This window comes from Thalia democratica, chromosome 3 (genome assembly GCF_965202585.1).
Source record: "Thalia democratica chromosome 3, ktThaDemo2.hap1.1, whole genome shotgun sequence".
Classification (NCBI taxonomy): domain Eukaryota; kingdom Metazoa; phylum Chordata; class Thaliacea; order Salpida; family Salpidae; genus Thalia; species Thalia democratica.
The window spans coordinates 29,442,663-29,467,821 of record NC_139167.1 but is presented as its reverse complement, the minus strand read 5'-3'; the positions used below and the strand labels follow the sequence as shown (position 1 = coordinate 29,467,821).

The following is a 25,159-nucleotide window of genomic DNA, read 5'->3' as shown; positions in this document are numbered from 1 at the left end:
TAAATAAACCAATTAATATCAACAATTAAATTTTAACAAAAGCTATCTGAATATTAGGTTTCATTTTAAACAGAATAAACTAAACTTCACAAAAAAACAATTTTGTTGAGATTAATTTGTTTTTGAAACAAATCTTTATCTTAAAAAAAAATAAATTAATATATTAATACAGATCGGCTAAATAAATTTCGGGTTAGATATGATCGGGTTAGAAACGATCGGGTTAGATATGATCGGGTTAGAAATGATCGGGTTAGAAATGATCGGGTTTAATTGGGTTAAAAGTGATTGGGTTAGAAATGATCTTGTTAAAAATGATCGGGTTAGAAGTGATCGGGTTAGAAATGATCGGGTTAGAAGTGATCGGGTTAGAATTGATCGGGTTAGAAATGATCAGGTTAGAAATGATCGGGTTAGAAGTGATCAGGTTAGAAATGATCGGGTTAGAAAAGATCGGGTTAGAAGTGATTGGGTTAGAAATGATCGGGTTAGAAGTGATCGGGTTAGAAGTGATCGGGTTAGAAGTGATCGGGTTAGAAGTGATTGGGTTAGAAATGATCGGGTTAGAAGTGATCGGGTTAGAAGTGATCGGGTTAGAAATGATCGGGTTAGAAGTGATCGGGTTAGAAGTGATCGGGTTAGAAGTGATCGGGTTAGAAATGATCGGGTTAGAAGTGATCGGGTTAGAAATGATCAGGTTAGAAATGATAGCGAGTTAGAAATGATAGTAAACCAAAAATCGCAAGTTCATATGTATTACTGATGCAAGTTTAATACAGTTAAGATAAAGAGTAAAAGAGCAGAAAAGAGATTACTAATGTAATGTTGCAAAAAGTTAAGAACGCTACTATATCAACCAGCCACAGAGAGAGGTGTAAGCATTCAAGCCACAGCCTGCTGCAGTAAACATTGCATTTCAGAGTAGATATTTATATTGTTTTCTTGTGTTATATAATATATATAATAATCTTACTTTTTATAATTAGTTAACATTTACATTCTAAGTAGTTGAATGTTTTTTAGCTTTATACATTCTTAAAGTATATTCCCATTAGATTTAAACTTGTGTAAATTTTTTACCAGTTTTAAAGTATTTTTTCAAAGTATGATGATTTTTTCTGTTAATTGTAATTTTACTTTAATATAAAGTATGTTCAATCATTGTAACGCTTATTTTTCTTTAGAAGAACCCAAAGTATTATTAATATCAGAAATCAGTAAACGTTAAGTATAAATTTAATTATGGTTTTTAGTTCGGTTGTACAATGTACACTACATTAAAACCCTACAAAAATCATAATAATTAAGTTGTTTGAAAAAATTCATTCTTTACGTAGCAAAAAGTACTACTTGAAAATATCTAATTGGTAATGTTTGTTTTAATTTGAAAATTAAAGATTGCAAACTTATTAAAAAATAATAAAAGTAATAGGATTTGTTTTTTATATTGTATTAAATGAAACTATGCTTAAATTAAGGTTTTCATAAATATAAATTAGTAGTGGGAAACGTACGGCCCTCGGGACGGATCTGGCCAGCGAAGTGGAAATGACCGGCCCCAAACCTTTTTTTAAGTTAAAATGGAATTTTGCCCACAGACAAAAATTACCGACCCGTTAAGCATCTAAAAAATTTATCTGAAAATAGCCAGCCAATGTAAACATTACAAATTTGCACAAAATCATTTATTATAATTTATACGAAACAAAACTGTAAGACTTTGACCCTTAAAATGTTTTCAATGATGGCTTTTTATAATTGTGTTGTGTTTAATAGACCATTTTGTTCTAGAATTTTTTTTCTGTTTCAAGTTAGTTGAAATATCCATTTTTCATTTTATTTATAAACTAATTGTTTATTTAACTAACTTTGATGATCTTGCCTACCATAATGACTTTCATAAACAATGAACAAGTCACAAAATGCTGTTTTTCCCAAGTAAGTAGTGACTTGTTTTTATAAATAATAATAAAAGTCTGAATTTTTTTCTAAAAAATGTGAGAGAATTATCAAGTCAAACTGCTCAACTTAACATTTTAGTAAAATATTCCAAGTTTAAAAAGCATTTGTACTCTTTTATACTTTTGATTTTTTATTAAGGACTAGTAGATTTGTTATATGTATAAGTTTAAAGATGACTATTAAAAACTTAGTAGTAGTATCTCATTAACTTTAAGTATGATTTTTTAAGCAACTTTATTTGCGTGTGTTTGTAATAAATTTTTACTCTCTCAAAATTTTTAATTTATTTTTATTTGCTTTTCAAGCAAAATAGAAAAAACTTTTAAATATTTCAACTTAACTTTTGTAACGATGTTTGAATATTTAAAAATTTTGCCTCACTCTCAGACAACTAAATAACTCATGCTAGTTTAAAATTCTCAACCAATTCAGGATAGCTTTTGTATTTTTATAAATATATGACAAAATTATATAGTTTTATTATAGTTTTTTTTTTTTTTTTTCATTAAAAATTTTAATATTCTTTGATGTTAATATTTTTTTTTAAACATGACTCATATCAGCTTTGAATTATATCTTCTTTTAAACTTAAATTAGTTTTTGATAAATCATTCTGGAAATTTGGTCAAAAACAGTGGCAACCCTAATAAAATGAAGACTAATAAAATATTTTGCTAGATAAATAACTTTAATGTATTTGTTTTACTTCCTTAAATTGAAGTATTAAATTAGCTATTTAGTCTAGTATTTGTAAAAATCTATGAACATAAAAATTTTAACAAAAATAAAAAGGTAATGAAAGGAATTTGGTATTTTAAAAATAAATAGAAAAAACCTTGAACAGTTTTTACATGTAGAACGAGGAAAATTAAATTAAAAAAAACCAACTATACACATAAAATATTTATGTTTTAAAGTTTTTTTATTGTAAAATAAATTATCTTTAATTGTATACTATTAAACACTTTTTTTACCTTAAAAGAAAACTTTTACTAAAAACAGATAGGTAAATTGTACTTCAAAATTCTTAAAAAGACATCTAAAATCTCAAGATATCCACACAATCAGTATACTCACTGTACTCCAGACAGCTTAATTTTTTTTTTAAATTTTAGGATTACTCATGATAGTTTATTTTTAACAAAAATTTTATGAATGTTTTATCATTTCTGAAAATCTCATACCACTTTTTTTTAGATTTTGAAAGAGATATAGTTGTTTATAAATTAAAATTTGTAAAAATATAATAATTTTTGTTAAATATTTTTATATGAATAGTTTTTAAGTTTTTATATAAAGATTTGAAAAAACCAGGGTAGTTTAATGTCACTTAGGAAAATGTTTTGACTCTAAGAAAGGCAACCTTGCACCTGTATTATGAATATAAATAATCAAGGTTTTGGTATTTTTTCTAATTGTATATGTATGAAAAAGTTGGTAGGTACCAAATATGCACAAGCATGACTTTTTCACGAAGACGCTTTTGCACGAGGAGCCACTTTTGCACAAAGAGACTTTTGCACGGATTGAATTTTTTTGAATTAGTTTAACTTTTAATTTTTTGTTTTCTTTGTATAGTTCAATTTTTTTTATTCTAAAATTTTAGTATTACTGTTTCACCTGAATTAAACCCTTAGTTGATACTTTTATTCTTTTGTTTTATTTTTCATTTCTTCTATATTTTTTTCATTGGTAACTTTTATTAGTAATTAACTGTATTTTTTCACTATCACTGTTACCCCTAACTCTTATCGCGGTTGATAATTTTTTTTTACTATTTTTTATATGAATTATTTTTATTTATTTGTTTTTCTTTATGTTTTTGATATTTCTTTTTTTATTTCACTTTTTTAACATAATTTTTACTACAACTATTACCCCTAACCCTTACCCTCGGTCGGTAATTTTTTTTCTCGTTTATTTGATATTTTTTCTTTATTTTATTAATTAATATTTTTATACTCGAGCAAAATGACCCCTCGTGCAGAATTAACCCCCCGTGCAAAAGTGTCTTCATACAAAACTGTCCCTTCGTCCATATTTGAGCCGTTCCCTTGAAAAATTAATTTAGTTAAAGAAGAATTTAAAGTTAGCTAGTTGCTCTGTTCGAGACTTCTAACATTAGCAAACAAAAATTTTTGATCATAAACACCAACAAGGGTATGCTATATTCAAACCCAATTGGTAATCAAGTGCAGTGTACATTTTTCCAAAACCTCATGTAACTAGATTAAACAAGTCTTATATCTGATTAACCACAACTATTTTATCTACTTATTTTAAATTTATTATTATGGTAAAGCTGTTTATTATACTGAAATAGTTTATTGTTTAAATCTTATATATGTGCTGAAACATTCAATAAATCTTTATTTGTTTATTTAAATGAAAACGTAGTAATTTAATACTGTAATGTTAGTTGAAAATTGAATTAAATTTTATAGGTGTAAACCCCAGCCAAGGATTGCCAAATTTAGATTATTCTAAATACTTAATAATGTTTTAGCTTTAAATATTACGCTCGAGTAACTTTAAGTAACTAAGTAAGTCCTAAACATGACAATGAACTGTATTTAAAAGTTGAACGAATAACCGAAAGGTTTTTGAGTGCTTTTTTTCAGAAAAATATTAACTAAATTGTTGTGTTTAAAAAACTAACTAGTTTTGATTAAGTCCAAACTCCAGAATTATAAAATATAAAAATATAAATAGTTAATATAAGTTAATATACTTGAAAAAACTTTCTAATTAATAAATGATATAAAACTCTAAAACACCAGATATATTAGCACCAAGCCGGATCAAAGTATTTTTTAGAATTATATTCTAGTTGGATCCGGATCTTTATCTAAAATAAGCAGTTTGCCGGATCCAGATAATACTTTTAAACTAGGACCTGGCTGGATGCGGAAGATCACTACTTCAAATTACTCCGACCCGCAAAGTATTACCTTTTTTCAGATCTAGTCCGTTGGTTATTTACTATGCTCACCTCTAATCTAAACCTAGTATTAAGTTATGTCTTTTTTAGTGTGAATAGTCATATTTCTTATCAAAACTAGTTTATCATTTGTTTTAAAACAGGTTTAAAACATATTTTATAAAAAATACCTTTTCACCCGTATAAATACCCGAAAAAAATGTATTCCATACAAAAGTACTTTGAAAGGAAAATTGAAGATCAGTTGGTGTGGAAGAGCTTGAGGGAGGTCCACAAGAACGCTACATTTCAAGGCAACGTTACAGTGCACAACTTCATACAGGGAGGTTTGGGAAAATGCTGCATGATGACGGCAATGGCGTCCTTGGCCACAAACGACCAAATTTACAACAAAGTGCTAGAACAGAGCGATTCAAAAAGCAAGACACTTGAAGAGAGCGATCCTGTAATTAAAAAAGAAACAGTTCAAAAATTGTTTTTAATCTTTACAAAAGCGGTAAACTTCATCGAATAGAAATTAACGACTGTTGGTGGTTTTTTTCAACGAACTTAAATTTGTTTTTAAACATGTATCATATTTTTTATCAATAGAAAATGTTAATCAAATACAAAAATAAAGTTTTACTTTTTTAAATAACTGACCAAAAATTTGGTAGCTAAACTTCTAAGTTTAATATTTGTTACTCTTCGTGGTTTTATCTATCTAATAAAACATTTTTTTTAGTTTTATTGTCAATAGATTAGTGAATATAAGTAAAATATGAAATAGAAGTTTTTTGAAGATACTTATACAGACAAAAATAATTTAGAAAGTTATTATTGACAGGTTTAAAACAATTTTTTAGTATTTTTATGTACTTTATTAATATTTCATAAGGTTGATATTTTTTTCCATTAAAATCTGGTAATAAATAAAATAGTTAAATTACACTTGCTATAAGTTCTTTTTGATACACAAGTCTACATAGCATAGTCAGCTACTTTTTAAAATGTTAATTCCTGAAGTGTGGATTTTAGGTATACTCAGAATCCCTCTCTCCTTATTTTTTTTATTTATTTACTTATTCTTCTGTTATTTTATGTCAATTAATTTTAACGAACACTGTTTCTTATCTTTTGTCGGTAAGCAGTTATCGGGTTTTTATCGGTTTTAACTTTTTTTATGAGATTATTCCAAAAATTGAGCTGAACGGTTTTTTTGATATAAATTACATTCATATTGCTATAAAAGGGTACACTTTGAATACTTTTTCAGAAAAAAATTTATAAAGATTGATATAACTAAAAAAAGTATTAAATTATTTTCATAGTTTAAAGGAACACTTAACACTTTCAAACAAAAAAATTATTTATTAAACTTTATTAGATTGAACATCTAATTAGGTTTAGTTAGTGATTTATTATAAAACAGTTATATCTCTAACTCATTACAAATACTGTTTTTTTGTAAGGTTTTTTATTCTCTAATAACTTGGGTCGGCTTTAAATTAGTTGTTTCTGTTTATTTACAGCTCCTTAAAAAGTTAAATAACTTTTTTATAAGTCTAGAAAATTTGCTCAATAAAAGCTTTAAATGTTTTTTTTGTAAAAAATGACCATGTAATGTCTAATACTTTTTCAATTATAACACATATAAATATTTTTATAAAAGCTTGTAAATTCAAGTTGAGCTTAAATTTTTTTTTCATGTTTTCTTAATGTGAGGTTTTTTGTTTTTCATATTTAATGAAAATGAAAATACCTACGGACCAGACATGGTATAATCAAGATGGCAGTTAAATACAGCTGTTTTAATTGTAAACACGCGCTTTAAAGCTCTATAGTAAATTGAGAGAAATTTGGAGAAATAAAAGAAAGTAAAGTGAAAAGTGAGTGGTACGCTGGAGCGCGCTCGAGTTATTCTCTTCATTTAAGAACTTTACAAATAGACGCAAAGTTTTAGCGCAAAAGTGAGAGAGCTAGAAGAAAAAAGAAATTTATAAGCCAAAATCGTACGCTTGAGTAATTCATTTAATTTTAAAACTTTAATAATGCATGTTAATTTTTTAAGTTTTAACTAACTTTCACGTCTTGTCTTATATTTCTTAAAGTCAAAATTTTTTTTTGTTCCTGCAAAAATTTTATTAAAGTGAAAAACTACATAAGTGTTTAATTTACAATTTACTTACTTATTTTAACATTTTTTTTTCTTATGAAAATTTTTATCAAAAATTTGTTTGTTTATATACCTTAAATTTTTATTAAATGAAAAAAAATAAGGTCAGTTTAACTGGTTTGTTAAAGATTTAAGCTTAATTTACTTTTTTAAACTAAATGAAAAATATTTTCTGCTATAAGTTTTATAACAATCTAATTATACTAAAGCTTTTGCAGTAAGAATATTCGCAGCTAAAAATGTTAACTTAGTGAAAAGATATTTTATTAGATAATAATGACTATGATATAAAGCAAAGACTGAAATTGTACATTTAAAGGAATTCATGTTAAACTACTTTAATTAGTTTCATAAAAAAAAACTTTATTTAAGAGAAAAAAAATCTAAAAGGTTACTAGTATTACTTATTTCATTTATCTTTAAGTTTTAAACCATTTTCAATGTTTAATTTGTAAGTATAGTTAACTAAAAAGTAATTTATTTTTGTAAGTTGCTTATGTACTTCTAGGTTTATTCATTTAATTCAAGTTTCAAAGTTTGTGAAAAAATAAAAACTAGGATATATTGTAATTAAAAAAATTATACAAACCTTCGACACTACAAAATATTATACTAATACAAGCTATATACTCTACATACTTTTTTGATATATATATAAAGAGCTTGGATTAATTTTATATGTTTATTAATAAAAGAACAAGTGCATAACATAAGGGCAGTTTACAGCACTATGACTTAAACTAATTTGTATTGCAATAACTAGCAGTTATGGCAATTAAAAAAAAATCTATATTGGTAAATAAAGAAAATTGTTTAAAAAAAAAGCTGAATTGAAGTAAAAATGTTTTGTTTAAAAATCTAAAATTTTATATAAAAATTTTAAAAAATACAAACGTTAATACGGAAATTTAAAATAACAATTTTAAGTATTAAAAAATACTTAATAAAAACTAAGAAAATGAGAAATTTTAAAGTTTGTTAGGCAAAAGAAATTTAGCATAATACTCATATGATAAAAAATTAGCGCGATTAACGGTTGGATTATTATTGAACTTATTATTGTTACTACAAAATATGTAAAAAAGTACAAATAGTCTAAGAAATTTTAGCAATTAATGTACAAAACTTTGTAAATAAACAAATTTGAAATTTTTGAATAAAATACAGTCACAACAAATTTAAACAGTAGAATGCTTTAACAGTCACTCAAGTAAAAGTGTTTTTAAAATAGTGAATTGACTTTAAATGAAAAGCTTTTTTTTTTTTTTTTAATTAACTGCTTTTTAACACGCAAAAATTTTGTTGAAATTTTATATTACATTGTTTGCTGCAAACATTGTCAAATTTGAAGGTTTAAATTTGCTGTACTCTTCGTTTGTCAAGATTTCATTGACATCTTGGCTTCTTGGTTTGTACAAACTAGACTTACCAACTTCTTCTATCAATGTATCTGAAAGTGGAAATTTGTCACAGCATAACTCCATTCTTTTGCAGGTTGATCTGAGAAAAATAGAATTTATTATAATTTTGGGTAATAATTGGCTTAAGAATGTAAAAAGTAATTGTAGGAATTTTTTATTACTAATGTTTGAATTGAACCTTTGAATGAAAAAGAGTAATTTATAAACCATACATTGAGTTATAATTTTGTACTTTACCAATATTATATTTATGATAAAAATTTTCAACAAACAGATTAACACTATACTTTACTTTATCTAAAAAGACAACAACCTATATAATATTTAAATAATAAGCAAACGCCAAGCTTTTTAACCTTGTACAAATAGTTTTAATTAGAATAAAAAATTTAAAAAACTACCTAAACTAAAATTTGTTAAAAAAGTTCTAGTAACTTTTACTAGTGATATATATTATTGAATTTTACTGATAATATACCGATAAATTTAGCAAAAAAATGTTTCAATTCTTATTATGCATTTATTCTTCCCTTATATTTAAAATAAAAGAAAAAAATTATATAAAACAAATCGTTGTAATACAAAATATTAATTTAATTGGATTACATTAAAAAAAACAAGTTATTAATAGGGCCTTTATGTCTCCTATAATAAAATATGTTTTTTAAAAGTAAAAATCAAAATGATAAGGTTTGTTGAATAATAACAAAACAAAATTCAAAAATTTCTTGTTTCAAGGATCCGGGTACACAAAAAGACCTCTCGGTCATCGAGTTGCATACCCAACTTTAACTAAAAGCTTACTTCATGTTTGAAATTTAAATTTAATAAGCTTTTAGTATTAAAATATTTTTATATTCAACAGAATGTATGTAAATAAATAACAAATTTAAACTTAATTAAATTAACAAAGCTTAAAAGTTATTTTCTTACCTAGAAAACTTTGTCCAGCAGTATCTGTACTCTCATCCAGATAGAAAGAACAATGCTTCACCATAAAATCAGTTATGATTAGTCTTCTGCAAATTGGTGCGAGAGTATTGCACAGAATCATTTTTGCTTTCCTCCTTTTAAGCGTTGCTGATTCGTGAGCTGTCCCAAGTGTCTTCATGACATCTATCTGGTGTTCGCCTGCTAGCAAGTTCCCGTGAAGAGCTTGTTGCAATGCTAACCGGACTTCTGTCTGGCGTACGTTTTCTTTAAGGAAATTGTTGAACTGCTGTTTAAAAGATTTTTCCATCCTAAACTGATTTATTGAGTTGTGGTTATTTGTGACTGGAGATGCGCGTTTATGTCGGTCAGAATAAGAATGAACTTTTAAGTTGCTCTTTTTTGCTTGTAGTTCTACATTGCACCACTTGCAAAAAGCTTTAGTTTCACAATTTGTTGGAGCAATCCAATCTAATAAGTAAAACAGCATTACACATAGTTGACATAACAGATATAACTAATAAAACATTAAACACTATTTATATTTGTTTATAAATAAGTTGTGTATCTAATATTTATTTTATTAATAAGTGAACAATTGAGATTTCAATGATTTAACTAAAACGTTTCACAATAAACTAAACAGTTTAATAGATGTAATAGTGTTGCCTTGTATTTTCAAATTTTTTTCAAAGTATTCCAAAATTCTTACAGAATTTTAAAAGTTCACAATTTTAATCTTTATTTGGTCGAAAATTAGGTTCAAAGTAAGATACTGTGTTAAACAGTATGACAACATTAAAAAGATACTTTAAACTTACAATAAATGTGTTGGTAGATAAAAAATTTTTAGATGAATAAAAAAAATATTATTTATATTAAAAATTTTTGTGTCAAATCGAAAATTTAACTACTGACAATGCTTAAAATGTTAGAATTTCGAGGTTTTTTTTTTTAATTTGAAGTTTTTCCGATTTTTTTTCAAAAATACAAACATTCCTGGTTTTTTTTTGGGTTAATTTGACAATTTATAGGCTTCCAGGTAAAGTGGCTAGCCTGATGTAAGCATCACAGTTCAACTTGAGCTAATTAAGTATGTATTTACTTTTAAAACGTGCTTTTTAAAGTTTTGTTTCACTACAAGATCAATAAATAACAATTTTTTTTTAATTTATTTATTCTCAATTAATAAAAGCTTTAGTTAAATCTATCTTATAAATCTAAGCTTACAAATGGGATAATAAATTTGCTTATAATAAAATTGTTATTTATATCACAACTTTTATCAAAAATTTATATATAAATTTAATCAATGCAGTGAAAAAATTCTTTTTTGAAATAAAAAAACTAAGTAGATCTGTCTAGTAATTAAATCAGTCAAAGCTAATCTTCTTAGCATTTATAAAATAGTAAATAAAAATTTTCTTTTTGTAATTGAAAGCAATATACTAAAAAATTTTATAAAGAATTCTTGATATTCAAACCATTTGTCAGAAAAATGTTTTTAGTATTCAAATAAATGTATTTTATGACAAAAATTAAAAATTTTTTTTTTGTTTAACAAACAAAAATCATGATAATTTGTAAGGTGTAAAACCAAAAAATTGTTGTAAATAAATAATTTGCCCATCTCACCGCCTTATGGCCTCTATGAACCATTTTACTTAAATAATAAAATTAGAAATTCAATTTTTGTCTATGAAGCGAACTTTGTTTTATACTAACAAATTTTGGTTTTAATTTTATAATAAAATTAACAGTTTAATTTGTGTGTTGTTATTATAAAATGTATTTTAAGTATATTTATTTAAATAAAGTAGTCAAAGGTTAGTACTAAAGTAAAAAAAATGTCATGCTAAAGTATTGTTAATTATTAAATTATTAAAACAAAATGTTAATATTTAGGTAAAAAGTGAATTGGAATTTTTGACTTTAGATGATAAAATTTTTTGTGTATTATTGAAATAAAATTACAAAAAATACTTTAAAAACTATTTAAAAATTATTTTTTTTTCAAAAATTACAATGGAAAAATTAATTTAATTCAATAAAAACATGAGAACTTTCCTTTATAATATTTAATAAAAAAGCTCAGTATTAAAAAAAAATTGTTGTTGAATTCAAAATTGAAGTACTCAAATGTGTATTCTTAAATACTATAAATTGTTAGAGATAAAAAAAACCTTTTAACTCATAAACAGATTCCCAAGATTTCTGGTACCTCATCTTTTTAGGTGGTGGAAAATCTAAAGTTGGTAAATCTTCTTGGTCTGGAATTTCATCTAAAATAATTTCAACGGTTGTTACCTACGAAAATGTAACTGCTAAAGTAATGTGTTTAGTGTGTAACTTAATAACTATTTGTAAATCCAAGAAAAAAAAACCATTAGAGACTTACCTTAACTACTACAGAATAGCATGGTTGCCACAAGTCAAGCTGAGAAATTTTTCCTGACTTTTCCTGACTTTTTCCTGACATTTTACTAAAGTTTTCCTGACTTTTTTCAAGATTTTTCTGACTTTTTACTATAATTTTACTAAAAAAGGCATTGAAAATTAAGTAATTTTGTAAAATTTAAGGAACATTTTGCAATTTTAGTCTGACTTTAAAGAATTTTTAATTAATTTTTCACTAATCGAAGGCTTTGAAATATAAGGAAATAAACAAATTTGAACTGACAATATCTGAGGTTTTTATAATTTTTTTTCCTGAATTTTTTCAAAAACCCCCCATTTTGACCTGAACTTTCCTGACTTTTGTCATTTTTCTTATTTTTTCCTGATTTCCCGAATTTTCCTGACTATGTGGCAACCCTGAAAATAGCCACCTGATTTTTATTTAAATTTTTTACATGATTTCAAAAAATCTTCAAAAATACACATTTTAGAGTCTAGCTTTAGTTTAAAGTTAAATTTATTGTAATAAACTGTTTGGAATAGTACAAGGTTGCCACTCATGTTTATAAATTTTTCCTGGTTTTTCAAATCTCTACAAGGCTTTTAAAATTACATGTATTTTGGTTTATTTTCAGTTTAAAGTTATGTCTAATATAAAAAACTGTGTTAAATAATAAAAAAACATTGTATATGTACTATAAAGTTAATTAAAATGTGTATTATAACTAAAAAATTTTAATTGAAATCTTATTTATATGATAGTTTTTTTGTGTCAAGTTAAAATTGTACTACTTAACATGCTGAAATTGTTAAAAACTGAATATTTTTCTAAGTCTTTGGTTAAAAATTTCTCAAATTCCAGGTTTTTTTTTGCCTTAGTTGTTAAGTATCAGGTTTCCAGGTAAAAACAGATTTCCAGGTAAAGTGGCAACCCTGATAGCATAAGCCATTGAAAAATACTTAAGTTTATTGAAATGCGTTTTATGAAAAAAAATTTTTTTTGTTGATAAAAAAAAAACTTATTTATATGAAATATTTTTGAATCAAGTTAAATTTTATTACCGAACTATGTAAACTTGTTAAAAATTTCAGGTTTTTTAGGTTTATTGTTAAAAAATGTAGGTTTTTTTTAAATTATATCTAATTTCAGCTTTGCTAAGGTTTTAATTGCCTTAATTGTCAAAGTACAGAATTTTTAATTTCTAGGTAAAATAGCAACCCTATAGTTATTATCCACTCTTTAAACAATTTCCTGACTTTTTATTACAATTTTTCTGACTTTTCTAAATCAAATTATCAATTTAAACAAATAATATAATACATATTCAAACACTTGGAATTAATAAAGCCTTCAATTTTATATTTCAGTTTATCAATATTTATAAAATTAGTAGTAAATATTTTACCTTTATTTATGTAAAAAATATTAAAAAACAACTATTCTACAATAAACTATAAATAATTAAACTTAACCATGAAGTTTACCTCTTTTATAATTTATTTTAAAAATTTAAACAATTTTGAAAAAATTATAATGAGGTAAATTATAAACATAAACTTATTACCCAAAACACTAAACCTAGTGTTTAATTAAAATGAAATTATTTATTTACTTAAACAAAAAACAATTCAATTCTAACATATGCTAGATAAACAAACTTATGTGTATTATCATTGTTTTACTAAAAAATGCTACAGATTATCAAACTGCTTACAAAAACTGTTTGTTCTAGTAGGATAGTTTAAAAAAATTTTAATAGAAACATTTTGCAGTTTTATAAAGGATATTCATTTAATTTTACCAGATGAAGGCATTAAGTAATTTTGTAAAATTCTTGGAAATTTTTTCAATTTTAATCACACTTTGAAGAATTTAAATTAATTTTTTACCATTCAAAGACTTGTTTTTGAATATAAGGAATTCAGTGAATTTAAACTGACAAAATCTGGTATTTTTTAATATTTAGTCAAACTTCCTGACTGTTTAAAAAAAAAACCTTACTATTCTTGTTATTTATCTTTTTTTTCTGCTTTTCCTGAGTTTTTTGACTTTTCCTGACCTTGTTTCAACTCTGCTTAATTTACAAAACTAGTTTTAAAAACCTTGAGTTGTACACTAAAACTTTCAAGTATAATATTTTTTTTAGATAAACTACCTAATTATAATAAAAAAAGACTCAATAAATTTGTCACATTAAAAATTTTAAATAGATTTAATCTAAGCAAATAGTAATTTCAAGTTTGTCAACAAAAATAATAAATTATATTCAAATTACTTTTAAGTGAAATCTATGTCTTAATAAAATAATTTATAAAGAATCTTAAAAAATTATAATAATCAAACTTTATTTTTAAGTTTAAAAATTCAAATAATTGGATAAAAGTAGGATATAAGAAAAAATAATTTGTCTATTGCATCTAATTTTTGGAAAAAAAAATCAAATAATAAATTAATTTAACATCGATTAGTTCCAAAGCTACAATGTTTTTAGTTTATTAACCATTTAAATAAGTGGAAGATACTTTTCTTTAATTTTTCTAACCAAACATTACCTACTACTACAAGGTTAATAGGTAGTTATGATTAAATTAACAATAAAGTGAATAAAATTAACCTTATGAAAATAAAAAACATAAACTTACATTTAAGGCATTCATACTTATAAAAACAATATGCTTTTAAATATGTTGGTGTAATTGAATATATGAAACTTTTATGTTCTCAACTTGTAAAATACAGCTTTTGCTTTCATAAGAAATTTTAATTCTATTGCCATGCTTTTTATTTTTTATTCTACTGCGGGGATTTTGTGCTCTGCGATTTAGCATCTCTGCTACGGACCGTAAAATTGATGTAAATTTAAATTGTTTTTAAGTGAAATTCTAAAATGTCTAAAATGTTTTATATGATAACTCTATTTTTATAACTTTTTAAATTATTTAAACTAATGCCTTTTATTTATTTAAGTGGAATTAGTATTGTACAATGGAAATTTAAAATGGTTGTAAAATTGTTGAATCCTAACAAAAAAATCAAATTGTTTTTTTTCATTGATGTAAAAAATATTTGTAGTGTATAGGTAAACGTTCATTTATTCATATGACGTATTTTAGAGCATTATTTTACTGGCTTCTGGAACTAATGCGATCACTGAAAATGGTGAAGGAAGTTTTAGCAGGTTTCTTATGTATGTGATCTAAGTTTTTTGAATATAGGAGTAAAAACAACCTTATGCCATGACAACACGTAAATACAACAGTTTTACTTTCGTGATGTGCGCTTTTCACAGCTGTTACTCGTACTATCTTTTAAAAATGTCTTAATGTTGTCAAAATAAAATTTGTAAACTTTGATAACCTGTTTGTAAAAGGAAACGTTTAACTAAATTACACGAGGTTCTTAAGTTAAAATGATATTACTAGTGAACAATTTAAAATTGTAATTTATCTTTTAAGTAAATGTTGCAGTTTTTCTACAAGTTTTATAGTTATTTAAGTGCAGTATTTTACTTGTAGAAAAAAGTTTTTTAGGGTAAACTTCTATTGGTTTTAATATGAAGTAATTGAAAGTTAGTTTATATTAGAGCGAAATCTCACACATTTAATAACATAAAGCTTTCTTTATAAATACTTTGTTCTTTAATTTTTCAAATTAAGACTTTTACAGTTTTCAGCAAAACAACTAACCTATCAATTCAACTGTTCGACCTTAAAGTTAATACAGTGAAGTTATTATTTTTCCACTGGTTTTTTTTAAACATTTTTACCAAAATTAAATACTACAAACAATTACTATTTTTTGAATAAAAAACTATTAAAATAAAAACGTTTATTTTTGTGACTTTAACTTAAAATTTATAGTGATAATAGTACAGAATATGTAATTTAAAAATATAGTAAGAATAATTTTAATAAATTTCACAACATATTAGCAGTAACATCAAAATATATTTTGACACAAACGATATAAAACCTATTTAATCAAAATAAAATTGAAATTTAAACAACTTACTTGCGTCATCTGCATGCCTAGGCAGGAATGCCTCTCTGCTCCAACTGCTCCAACTTGCTAGCTTTCTCTAAAACATTTGGATAAACAGGAGTACTTTTTATTTAATTTAAACATTCTTATAATATGTTTTTATAATAAAAAGTACAACACATATTTTTCAAATAAATAGAAGCTTTTTGTATATAACTTCTATGTAAAAACTATAAATTAACAAAACAGAATAATAACTAAAACTAATTTATTGAAAAACAATTTACAGGATTTTAAAAAGTTTTACAAGATTTCTCTAGATTTACAAAGTTTATTCTGGGTTTATAAATTGCACGTTTAGGGTCCATTTTTCGTTCAAATTAAACTTAAGGTAAAGTTTTATAAATAGTATAATGACATTAAAATGATATCTTAAAGCTTCTTTAAATGTGTTCATTAAAAAGAATATATTTGATATTGACAACTTTTTTTTATCTATATAATATAATTACTAATTAAAATTTAAAAACTGTTTAAACTTCAAACTTTAGTGATCTGTTTTTAAAATATACCAAATTAAAGATTTTTCAGATTTTTTTAGCCTGAATTTTTAAATTAAATATTTTCCAGGACTCCAGGTTATTTAATAACGTTATTTTAATTTATGTTAAAATTTATGTTATTTTAAATTAATGATTATATATAACTGATTTTGTTTGTATAATATACTTGTTTAATAATTAAACGGAAGTATTAAAAAAATATATTTTTAACCTTTAACACAACCTGGAAACAGATATTAATTAAAAATATATACTGACCTACCTTAATGAAAACTTTACAACTAAGCTGTTTAATTTTACATCTTAAATTTGAAGACATTTTGATTAAAATAGCAAAAATTAAGAAAAAATTAAAAAAATATAACTAATAAATTTGTTAACGTAGAACATATTTTAGCAAAAAAAAAAATCTAACACTCTAAATCTAATATGAACAACTAATAAAATATTTATCCTTTAATATAATAGAAAAAATTCTAAACAATCTTCATGTTCTATCAACATTCTTTGTATAACAAAAACATTGTGTTAAATACAATCATATTTAAAAATTAGTTGAAATTAACAATCATATATAATAATAAGTTGAAATAAACTTTATTATTTGCACAGTTGTCTTATAAAACCATCTTTATAAAACTCTCTTTTGAAATATCTTAACTGATTTTTATGCAAAATAGTTGAAGTAAACAGCAAAAACAAAAGACAAATTTGTAAAAAACAAAAACTCTGGAAAACTGTTGCAGGGTCACATTCAACATTCTGAGCCGGCAACTCCTTTGGCTAACTATACTAGCATGAGTTTACTTTGGCTGACATTGGTAGCGGGTATGTGAAAAGCATTTTAACTTTAAAGAATATACTTCGCTATTTACATATAGAAAACTTTTTAATAAAACACTTTAAATATAATTCTGTAAAATAATTAAATTTTTTTAAAGTTAACACATATTGCACCAAGTTTAAAGAAGTAAAATAAAAAAAAAACGATAAACTGTTTTTCAAAAAGTAAGTAGAAAATACAAAAAATTATAATTGATATTTATCTGAAACTTTTATACAACCTTAAAACTGGTTAACATAAACAAAGATGATTAAAGTATAGTCAAGTAAATTATAGTGTTTTAACATAACTAGTAACTGTATTTAAAACTTTATTTATACAAAAAAAATTGAAATAAATTTTATTTAGAAAATAAAACTTTTTTATGATATAAAAAAATTAGATTAATTATCTTGTTTCAAAAAAATGTTCACATTATGTAATTTTTATTTAGTTTTTTCATGTTGAAAGCTAATTATTTTTAGTGTATTTTTGTGATGATATTTATTCAAATAAAAGTTTCTTTTAAATCTAATTTACTTGATAAAACTTCATAAAAAAAAATTTTTACATTTTTGAATGTTTTTCTTATTGTATATGTGTCAACCACTATATTTTTATGCACATTCTACTCGGAGAGTAGTTTTTTTTTTAACTTTAACCATTTGCTGATTGTTATCTTTATATTGACCTTATCTACTTTGAATAACAATTTTTAAATATAGTGGATTTTTAAGCTATATATTTTAGCAGACTTTGTTTTACAATACTTAGCTGTTTGATAATTGTATATAATTATGTTATAAGATAAGTGTATAACTTATAAGACAATATAGTGTTAAATAGTATTCATATTTAAAAATTACTACTCTTAAGTGCAAGATTAAGTACAAATGAATACTAAATGCCAAGAAAGCACGATCTTTTTAAAATAAGAAATAAAAACGAAAAGCGTGTTTTTTAATAAAAATTTATACGTTGCTGCAGATTTACCGAGACGTGCAAGGCTAAGTATCTGCACTAAACTGACGACTATTTTTTACTTTAAAATTTTTTATTGTGGCTTCTAATAAAAGCCTCTAATATAACTATTGAATTCAAAGTTCAAACTACCTGATGAGGGACCAAAACTTCAATTGTAATATTTACTAAAATTTGCTATATTTGCCAAATTTTCCATATTTCGCGTTATATACTATATTTTGTCATGTTTGCTATATTAATGGATAAAGATTAAATTAACGTTAAACAATGAATAACTTATAACTGAAAGGTTAGTTTAAATCAAACAATAGTATCAATTAATAATTAAAAACTAAATAGTCAAATTTGGTAAAAAATTTTATTGAGTTAAAAGATTATCTGAAGATGACTATCTAACTTTGAATCTTCTAACACAAACACTTCTGCATTTAACAATTCATACTATAAAATGAATTATACATTTTTTTGATCAGGACCGACCATTAGACCTAGGGGCTAAGGTCCGATATCACATTATAAAAAGTATGGTAGTTTACCATTTTTACTGCTTCAGTGAAGATAGTTATATCGGAATGATTACAAGGCATCTTAACAAAAAGGTAAAAAAATGTTGATGATTTTTGTATAACTGGTAATAAGAAAAATCAATCTATATATATTGTTTATTGAACAATAAAAAACGCTTAAAAAGTTTGTTCTAAGGACCTGGTGTACAAAGGAACCTTTCGGTTATCGAGTCGTACACCACATGCTTATAATTATTTTAAGAGAAAATTAAACATATATTTAACACTTAATAACTTATAACAAAAAACACAACACTCAAAGTTCAGAACAATATATATTTTCTGCTTTACTTGTCAGTTGCTTACTAAGCAATAAAATTACAGTTTTAGTTCTAGCTTGTATAGTGAAAATGTAACAAATTTAAAAATAAGAAATACGTTACAGCTTATGAAACACTTTATAAAAACTATGAACTAGTATAATCAAAGTCTTTATGTTTACGCAATTAAGGTTATCTTCTTGAAATACATTAACCTTAAGTTTAATTAAATCAAAAATGTTTAAACAACTTATAAGAATTTTAAATCTTTTGAAGTAATAGTTACTTGCACAATCAAGGTTATTAACTTAGTGTTCTGCAATAGCTGGTCCTTTTGAAGTTTTTATTTTGAGGAAATTAAAGAAAAAAATCTTCTTTTTATGTTTGTAAATTTTGCTTGCTTTCTATTATTACAGTTTAAGACATCGACAAGTATTCTAAAAAAAAAGTACATTTTAAAATAAATAGAAATTTTTTGTTGTTAATATTATTATTGTTACTTTGAATCAAAAAACAATTTAAATTTTCGTCTTCAGCAATTTCTAAAAAAAACTGGTTTTTATATCTAGTTTTCGCACAACTCTTATTAAATGTTTAACTATAACAACTTTTTTTTTTCGATATTTCAAAGAAGTAGGTTTTGATAAAAATAGACCAAGCTTAAAACTTAAACGTTCCTGCGAAAGTAATTTTACAAAAGTCAATTTTAGTAGTTATTTTTCCTTTTTTTTTTTTTTTTTTACTTTAGTTTAAAATAAATCAACACTTGGAACAAGGACACAGAAGTTAGTGTCCGGGAAAAGGTTATGTTAAAATTTAAACACTATTGTATAAAAATATTATAGTTGTTTTAAAATGCTGGTCTAAATTCAAACTGTTTCCTCCATTTTTCAGAAATAATTTTAATAATATTTATTAACTTTTTTTTTTCACTTTCACTTGAAAAATGTTGTAAAATGACAAAGTATTCAGCTTTTGTTTTTAACCAATAAAATGACAATAAAAATAATTTATAGTATAAGTGTAATGAGATAAAAGTTAAAAATAAAATTTATACATAAACTCAAGATTTTTAAAGCTTCATTTTTTTCTATTTTATTATGTCAAGCTAAGAAAAATAAGATAGGGTCATAAAAATTAAATATAAAAAGAGGATTTACAGTTTCATTATCTTTAAATCATGACCTATTAATATAAATAAAACTTAGTAGTAAAACTAAATTATTTAAATTCTAGCTTTTTAGAGAATTTTATAGACAAGGTGGCCAAAAAACCTGGATTCCAGAAAAATTATGGAATTTAAAAATCTAGAATAAAACACCTAGGATTTTTAGAAATTTTTAAAAAATGTAGAAAACATGGAGTTTTGAACTGAAATAATTAAATAACCTTGAATTAAAAAAATTCTTCATGTTAAATAATGAATTTCCTATTTGACACAAAAGATCTATTCTAGAAAAAAAAACTTTTTTCATTAGCAATTTTCATTTTGTTAAAAACATATTTGAAATAGCTTTATCTTTATAGCATCTTAAAGTATTTTTACACCATAAATTATTCAAGATAGTGTTATACCATTTAAAACAGTTATTTTTAACTTTTAACTAAAAATAGATCTAAAAGGGTGTTCTTTTAAAAACCTAGAAAAATGTTAGAAATTCTGGAAGAAATTCAGAAAGCATGTAACAAATTTCTCAAAAATCAGTATAGACCACATTTTATAGACTAACTTAATTCATAGCTACCACACTTGTAGGATACACAGGACACTCAGTTTCACTCAAGACATTTTTTTTTTTTAAATCTTACCATGGCTCAGTATAAATCAGGGTTGACTTTTTTTAAACTCAGGATATTTCTTTTGTTTATGAAAAAGCTCAGAATATATAAAAAATTCAGACCAATTTTTGCTAGATACTAAAAGAAATTTAATTAATTACGTTCAATATTTTGCTACTATTTAACAAGTTTTGTTGAAGAACTGGACTTTTATTGACTTTGAAAAGTTTTTTGTTTTATGAAACATTTGAGTTTAGGATACCTCCCGACAATTTAAGAGCACTCATTTATTTGACTTAAAGAGCAGCAACCCTGTTATTAGAAATTTTTTAGTAAGATTATAATATGAACTTAAAAAATGTACATGAATCTCCTTTAATATAACTAGACTGTTTTACAGTCATTGTGTGGATAAAAGTTTTTAAATAAGTATTTTTTTGAATCTGTATGTTTATGATTAATTTAAAGAAATTTATCAAACTTTTGTCGTTGTATGTTGGCTGTTTCTATGAAAAGCTTAATAATTTTAAAGTACTTAAGATCTTGTAGTATAAAAATATTTTAAAATTTCATCGTGTTATAGTTTTTGTAAAAATGTATTTAATTTTCTTAATGTTTAATTAGTTATCAATGTTTTAAAAATAACTTTTACAAAGATTGTTCGGAATATAGGAAGTTAAACTGTATAATTTTTACTAATTTTTTAAACAATTTTTATTATAGATGTTTAACAAAAGTTATAACAAGTTTTAGTTTTTAAGTTATTCATTATAATGTTGGTGGTTTAGAATTATGTTTTTTGTTTTTTAAATATATGTATTAATAAGTTTTACCTTTACTTTATTGAGGTCTAAACTATTTTAAGTATAGCTTTTCAGAGAATTCTATAGACATGGTGGCCTAAAAACCTGGATTCCAAAAACGTAATAGAGTTTGACAATCTATAATAAAAAAAAACCATGAATTTTAGAAATTAAAAAAAAAATCTGGAATAACCTGGAGTTTTGAACTTAAATCATTAATTAACTTTAAAATATTCCTTATATTAGATAGTGAAATTTCCATTTGACACAAAAAATCTATCATAAAAAAAAACTTTTCTCATTATCTTTTTTTTTTGTTAAGTAATTTTTTTTCAGATTTGGCTGTTCTTTTTGCTGTTTACTTCAACTTTTTTGCATAGGAATCAGATTAGATGGTGCAAAAAAGAATTTCAAAAATGTTTAAAACTTAATATCAAAGTGGTTGTATAGGCAAAACATTTTAGTGTTTTTTTTTTTTTTGTGTTTTTTTTTTCTGTTTTTCAAATGCTGCAATCTTTATTATATTTAAAATTTTAAACATTGTTAGTAAAATTAAAATGAACTTTTGAAGTTCTAGTAAATACAAAAAACAATTTCAATCGTAAAAAATACATTAGTTTTTAAATTAAAAGATCATTTGTTAATATTGTTTAATTGATTTTATTTACAAAATTTTTTTCTCAAAAGAACAACAGTTATATTCTGAGACAAATTAAAAATTCGTTACATGTATTTTTTTACTTGTTTATGAAAAAAGGGTAGCGTTTATTTTCTAACAAAAAGGCGAAAGAGAAGAGTTTAGTGAAGATTCTCTTACAAAAGTGGAAGAAAAGGAAGGGTTACAAGATCACAAATTGCATTTGAAAACTGTTTAAATTAAATATAATATTTTAAGTTCAAGCTCCTGCTTATCCAAGCGTTTAAGAGAAAGCTAGCAAGGCTACTTGTTATAAAGATGCAAGTTTGCACTACTATATTTACTATATTACATCCATATAAAAACTCTCAACAGTTGAAGCAGAGACACATTTTAGCCAAGACCTGCTGCAGTAAACATGTTATTCCAGAAAAGACATTTATATTGTTTTCAAACGTTATGTTGTGAAGTATAATTTTTTTTTAATTGTTATTTTTTAAGTATATTATATTACATTCTAAGTAGTTAAACTTAATATTTAAACCTTATATTTCTGTTAGATTAAACCTTGTGTAAATGTTTTGACCACATATAAAGTGTTTTCTTAAGTAAGACGTTAATTAAATATTTATTAAGGTTTGCAATGGTTCTAAAGTATAAGATATGTTCATTAACTGTCATGCCTAGTTTTTTATAGAGTAGCCATGAATACTGTTTTATACCAGCAATTTATATAAGTTTAACTATGGTTGGGAGTGTGGTTGTACAATACACTATAACAACATGTATAACATTTAAGTTACCTACATACATGGGTTACAACTCAATGAATTAATATAAATTACTAAGTAAATTTAATTTGCTCTGTTCCAGCAATGACGTTATAGGAGTTATTCCAAATTGTTTTTGCAGACTCTTTTTTTTTGGGCCATCTACGTCCATGGTTTAGTGTGTAATTTATGTAAGTTGGGTAAACGTTTTAAAATGTGGACTTAGCTTTAAATGTGTACCCTTATTTCTGTTACACAAAACCCTAACATGTTTAGGTGATACTTTGATATAGGAAAAAAAAGTAAACGAATTTTTCCTGCTTCGATAAACGTCGAGGCTATGGTGTCCATGGTTGGTAAAATTTAAATCGTTTTCATTTGTGCTTATGTAAATTATTTGCAAGTTTAGAAGGAGAATCTCTAAATAATTGCTACTATAGTTTCGTGTATTGCAGAAATCAACTAATTCATTATTATGAAAATAGAAGTATTTTTTCCGATCTCAGTATCTATTAAATTAATTTTACTTTTTGTAAAATTCAATAAGCATAACTATTACTTATTAAATTAAATTATAAGAAAAAATTCAAAGCTGTCAAAATTAAAATTTCAAATAAAATTAAATAAATAGTTTGACAAAATAAATAGTAATTACTGTTGAAACTTTTTTTCAGATTTTAAATAAAAAAAAATAAATCATGTACAAGATCGTCGAATTGTCAAAGAAAAACGCACAAACAAGTTTTCAAGAAAAAAATTGTTTCGTTGAAAAAGGTTGAGTGTAGAAAATTAAAAATAATGTTAATGCACTCGTAAATAGTTAAAACTAAAAATTCTTAAATTAAGTTTACTATGTTTTTAAAAGCCACTTAAGTTAACAACATAGTTTTTAAATCAATAATTTTATAAGCTGTTTTAAAATTTTTTTATAAATATTTTAAACTATAAAATAATAAAAAAGGCAACCCTCACTTTATAAAGTAATGTATTATTGAAAATTAAAAGTCTATTTAACTAACGTGTATATAGTATTTTAAACTTGCTATTAAACTTTATCTTTTATTATTAAGTTAAAAAATAAAAGTTTAAAGCAATAAAATTATTCAAAGTAGTTTTCACATTAAATTTGTATTTTAATTGTATTTTACTTAACCTAATTTTTCAAATAAAAATTTTAGATATTAATATAGAAGAACAGAAGTTAAAAGAAAACAAATTAAGTTTGACTTTAAAACGAAACAAACATTCCATCAAGTGCAATATATTTAATGTGTTGAAAAATAAGTACAAAAAAGTTTTAAAGAAAATATTTCAAACCATCTCAACAAAAAAGGTTAAATAAATAAAATATTTATAGTAAATGTTTTACAACTCTAACAAACTTTTAAATCAAAAACTCTAACATAAACATAAAATTTGCATTCTCATATTTTAATATTTGTTTAATTATTTTTGTTTAAGCAGTTTAATAATTTTAAACATTTTTAAAGAACTTTTGTATTTTAAACATTTTTAAAGATCAATAATATAATTTTTTTTTAGATAAAGAGAAGATGAAATTTGAGGGATTAACTTTAGTTTTAAAACTAAATAAGCTTATGTTAAATGAGAATGAATGTTCGAAGATATGCAGTTATATCGAAGATCAACTATCAGTAGAAAAATGTCTTTTATTTTATAAATTAGCTAAACTGTACAACTTATCGAGTTCTGAATTTTCATTCGGCTACATAGAACGTTGTTTTCCAATGTTAGTTGAAACAAAAAAGTTTATACACTTAGACTTTAGTTTTATTGCAAGAATACTTTCAAGTTCTGGATTGAATATTCACTCAGAAGTTGAAGTGTTTAATGCAATAATAACTTGGTTGAAGCACAACAGTAAAGAACGTAGCAAGTATGCAAAACAGTTGTTACAGAAAGTCCGATTTCCTTTGCTAACGGAAACAACTTTAAAACAAATTTCAAAAAACAAAGATTTTTTAAACTCATTTGAGAAAACTTTAGTTGACAAAAACGACTTCATTCAAAATAAGTCTAATATTTATTGTAAAAATAGGTATTGTAGCCAAAATGAGTTTGGTGTTCTAATTTGTGGTGGTTTGGACACGAAAACGAGAAAACATTTAAATACAGTACATAGAATTGATGGAAAAAATCTTAAAAATGTAAAAACTCTACCTTCG

The 25,159-nt window shown here is 24.0% G+C and overlaps 1 protein-coding gene across 2 annotated transcripts; it reads right to left on the bottom strand.

The window, feature by feature from the left end:
- Positions 1–8,364: 8,364 nt before the first annotated feature.
- On the bottom strand, positions 8,365–14,626 carry LOC145831729 (uncharacterized). 2 transcript variants are annotated; one of them, XM_082939044.1, is made up of 4 exons: positions 14,450–14,626; positions 11,593–11,716; positions 9,413–9,880; positions 8,365–8,558 (listed from the first exon to the last, which is right to left on the bottom strand). In XM_082939044.1, exons 1-4 carry the CDS (start codon positions 14,462–14,464, stop codon positions 8,500–8,502), a joined length of 666 nt encoding a protein of 221 aa, XP_082795170.1. In that variant the 5' UTR covers positions 14,465–14,626; the 3' UTR covers positions 8,365–8,499. The 2 variants fall into 2 exon arrangements, with proteins under 2 accessions (XP_082795170.1, XP_082795169.1); XM_082939043.1 differs by lacking the exon at positions 14,450–14,626 and adding an exon at positions 11,808–12,034.
- Between the last annotated feature and the right edge of the window lie 10,533 nt (positions 14,627–25,159).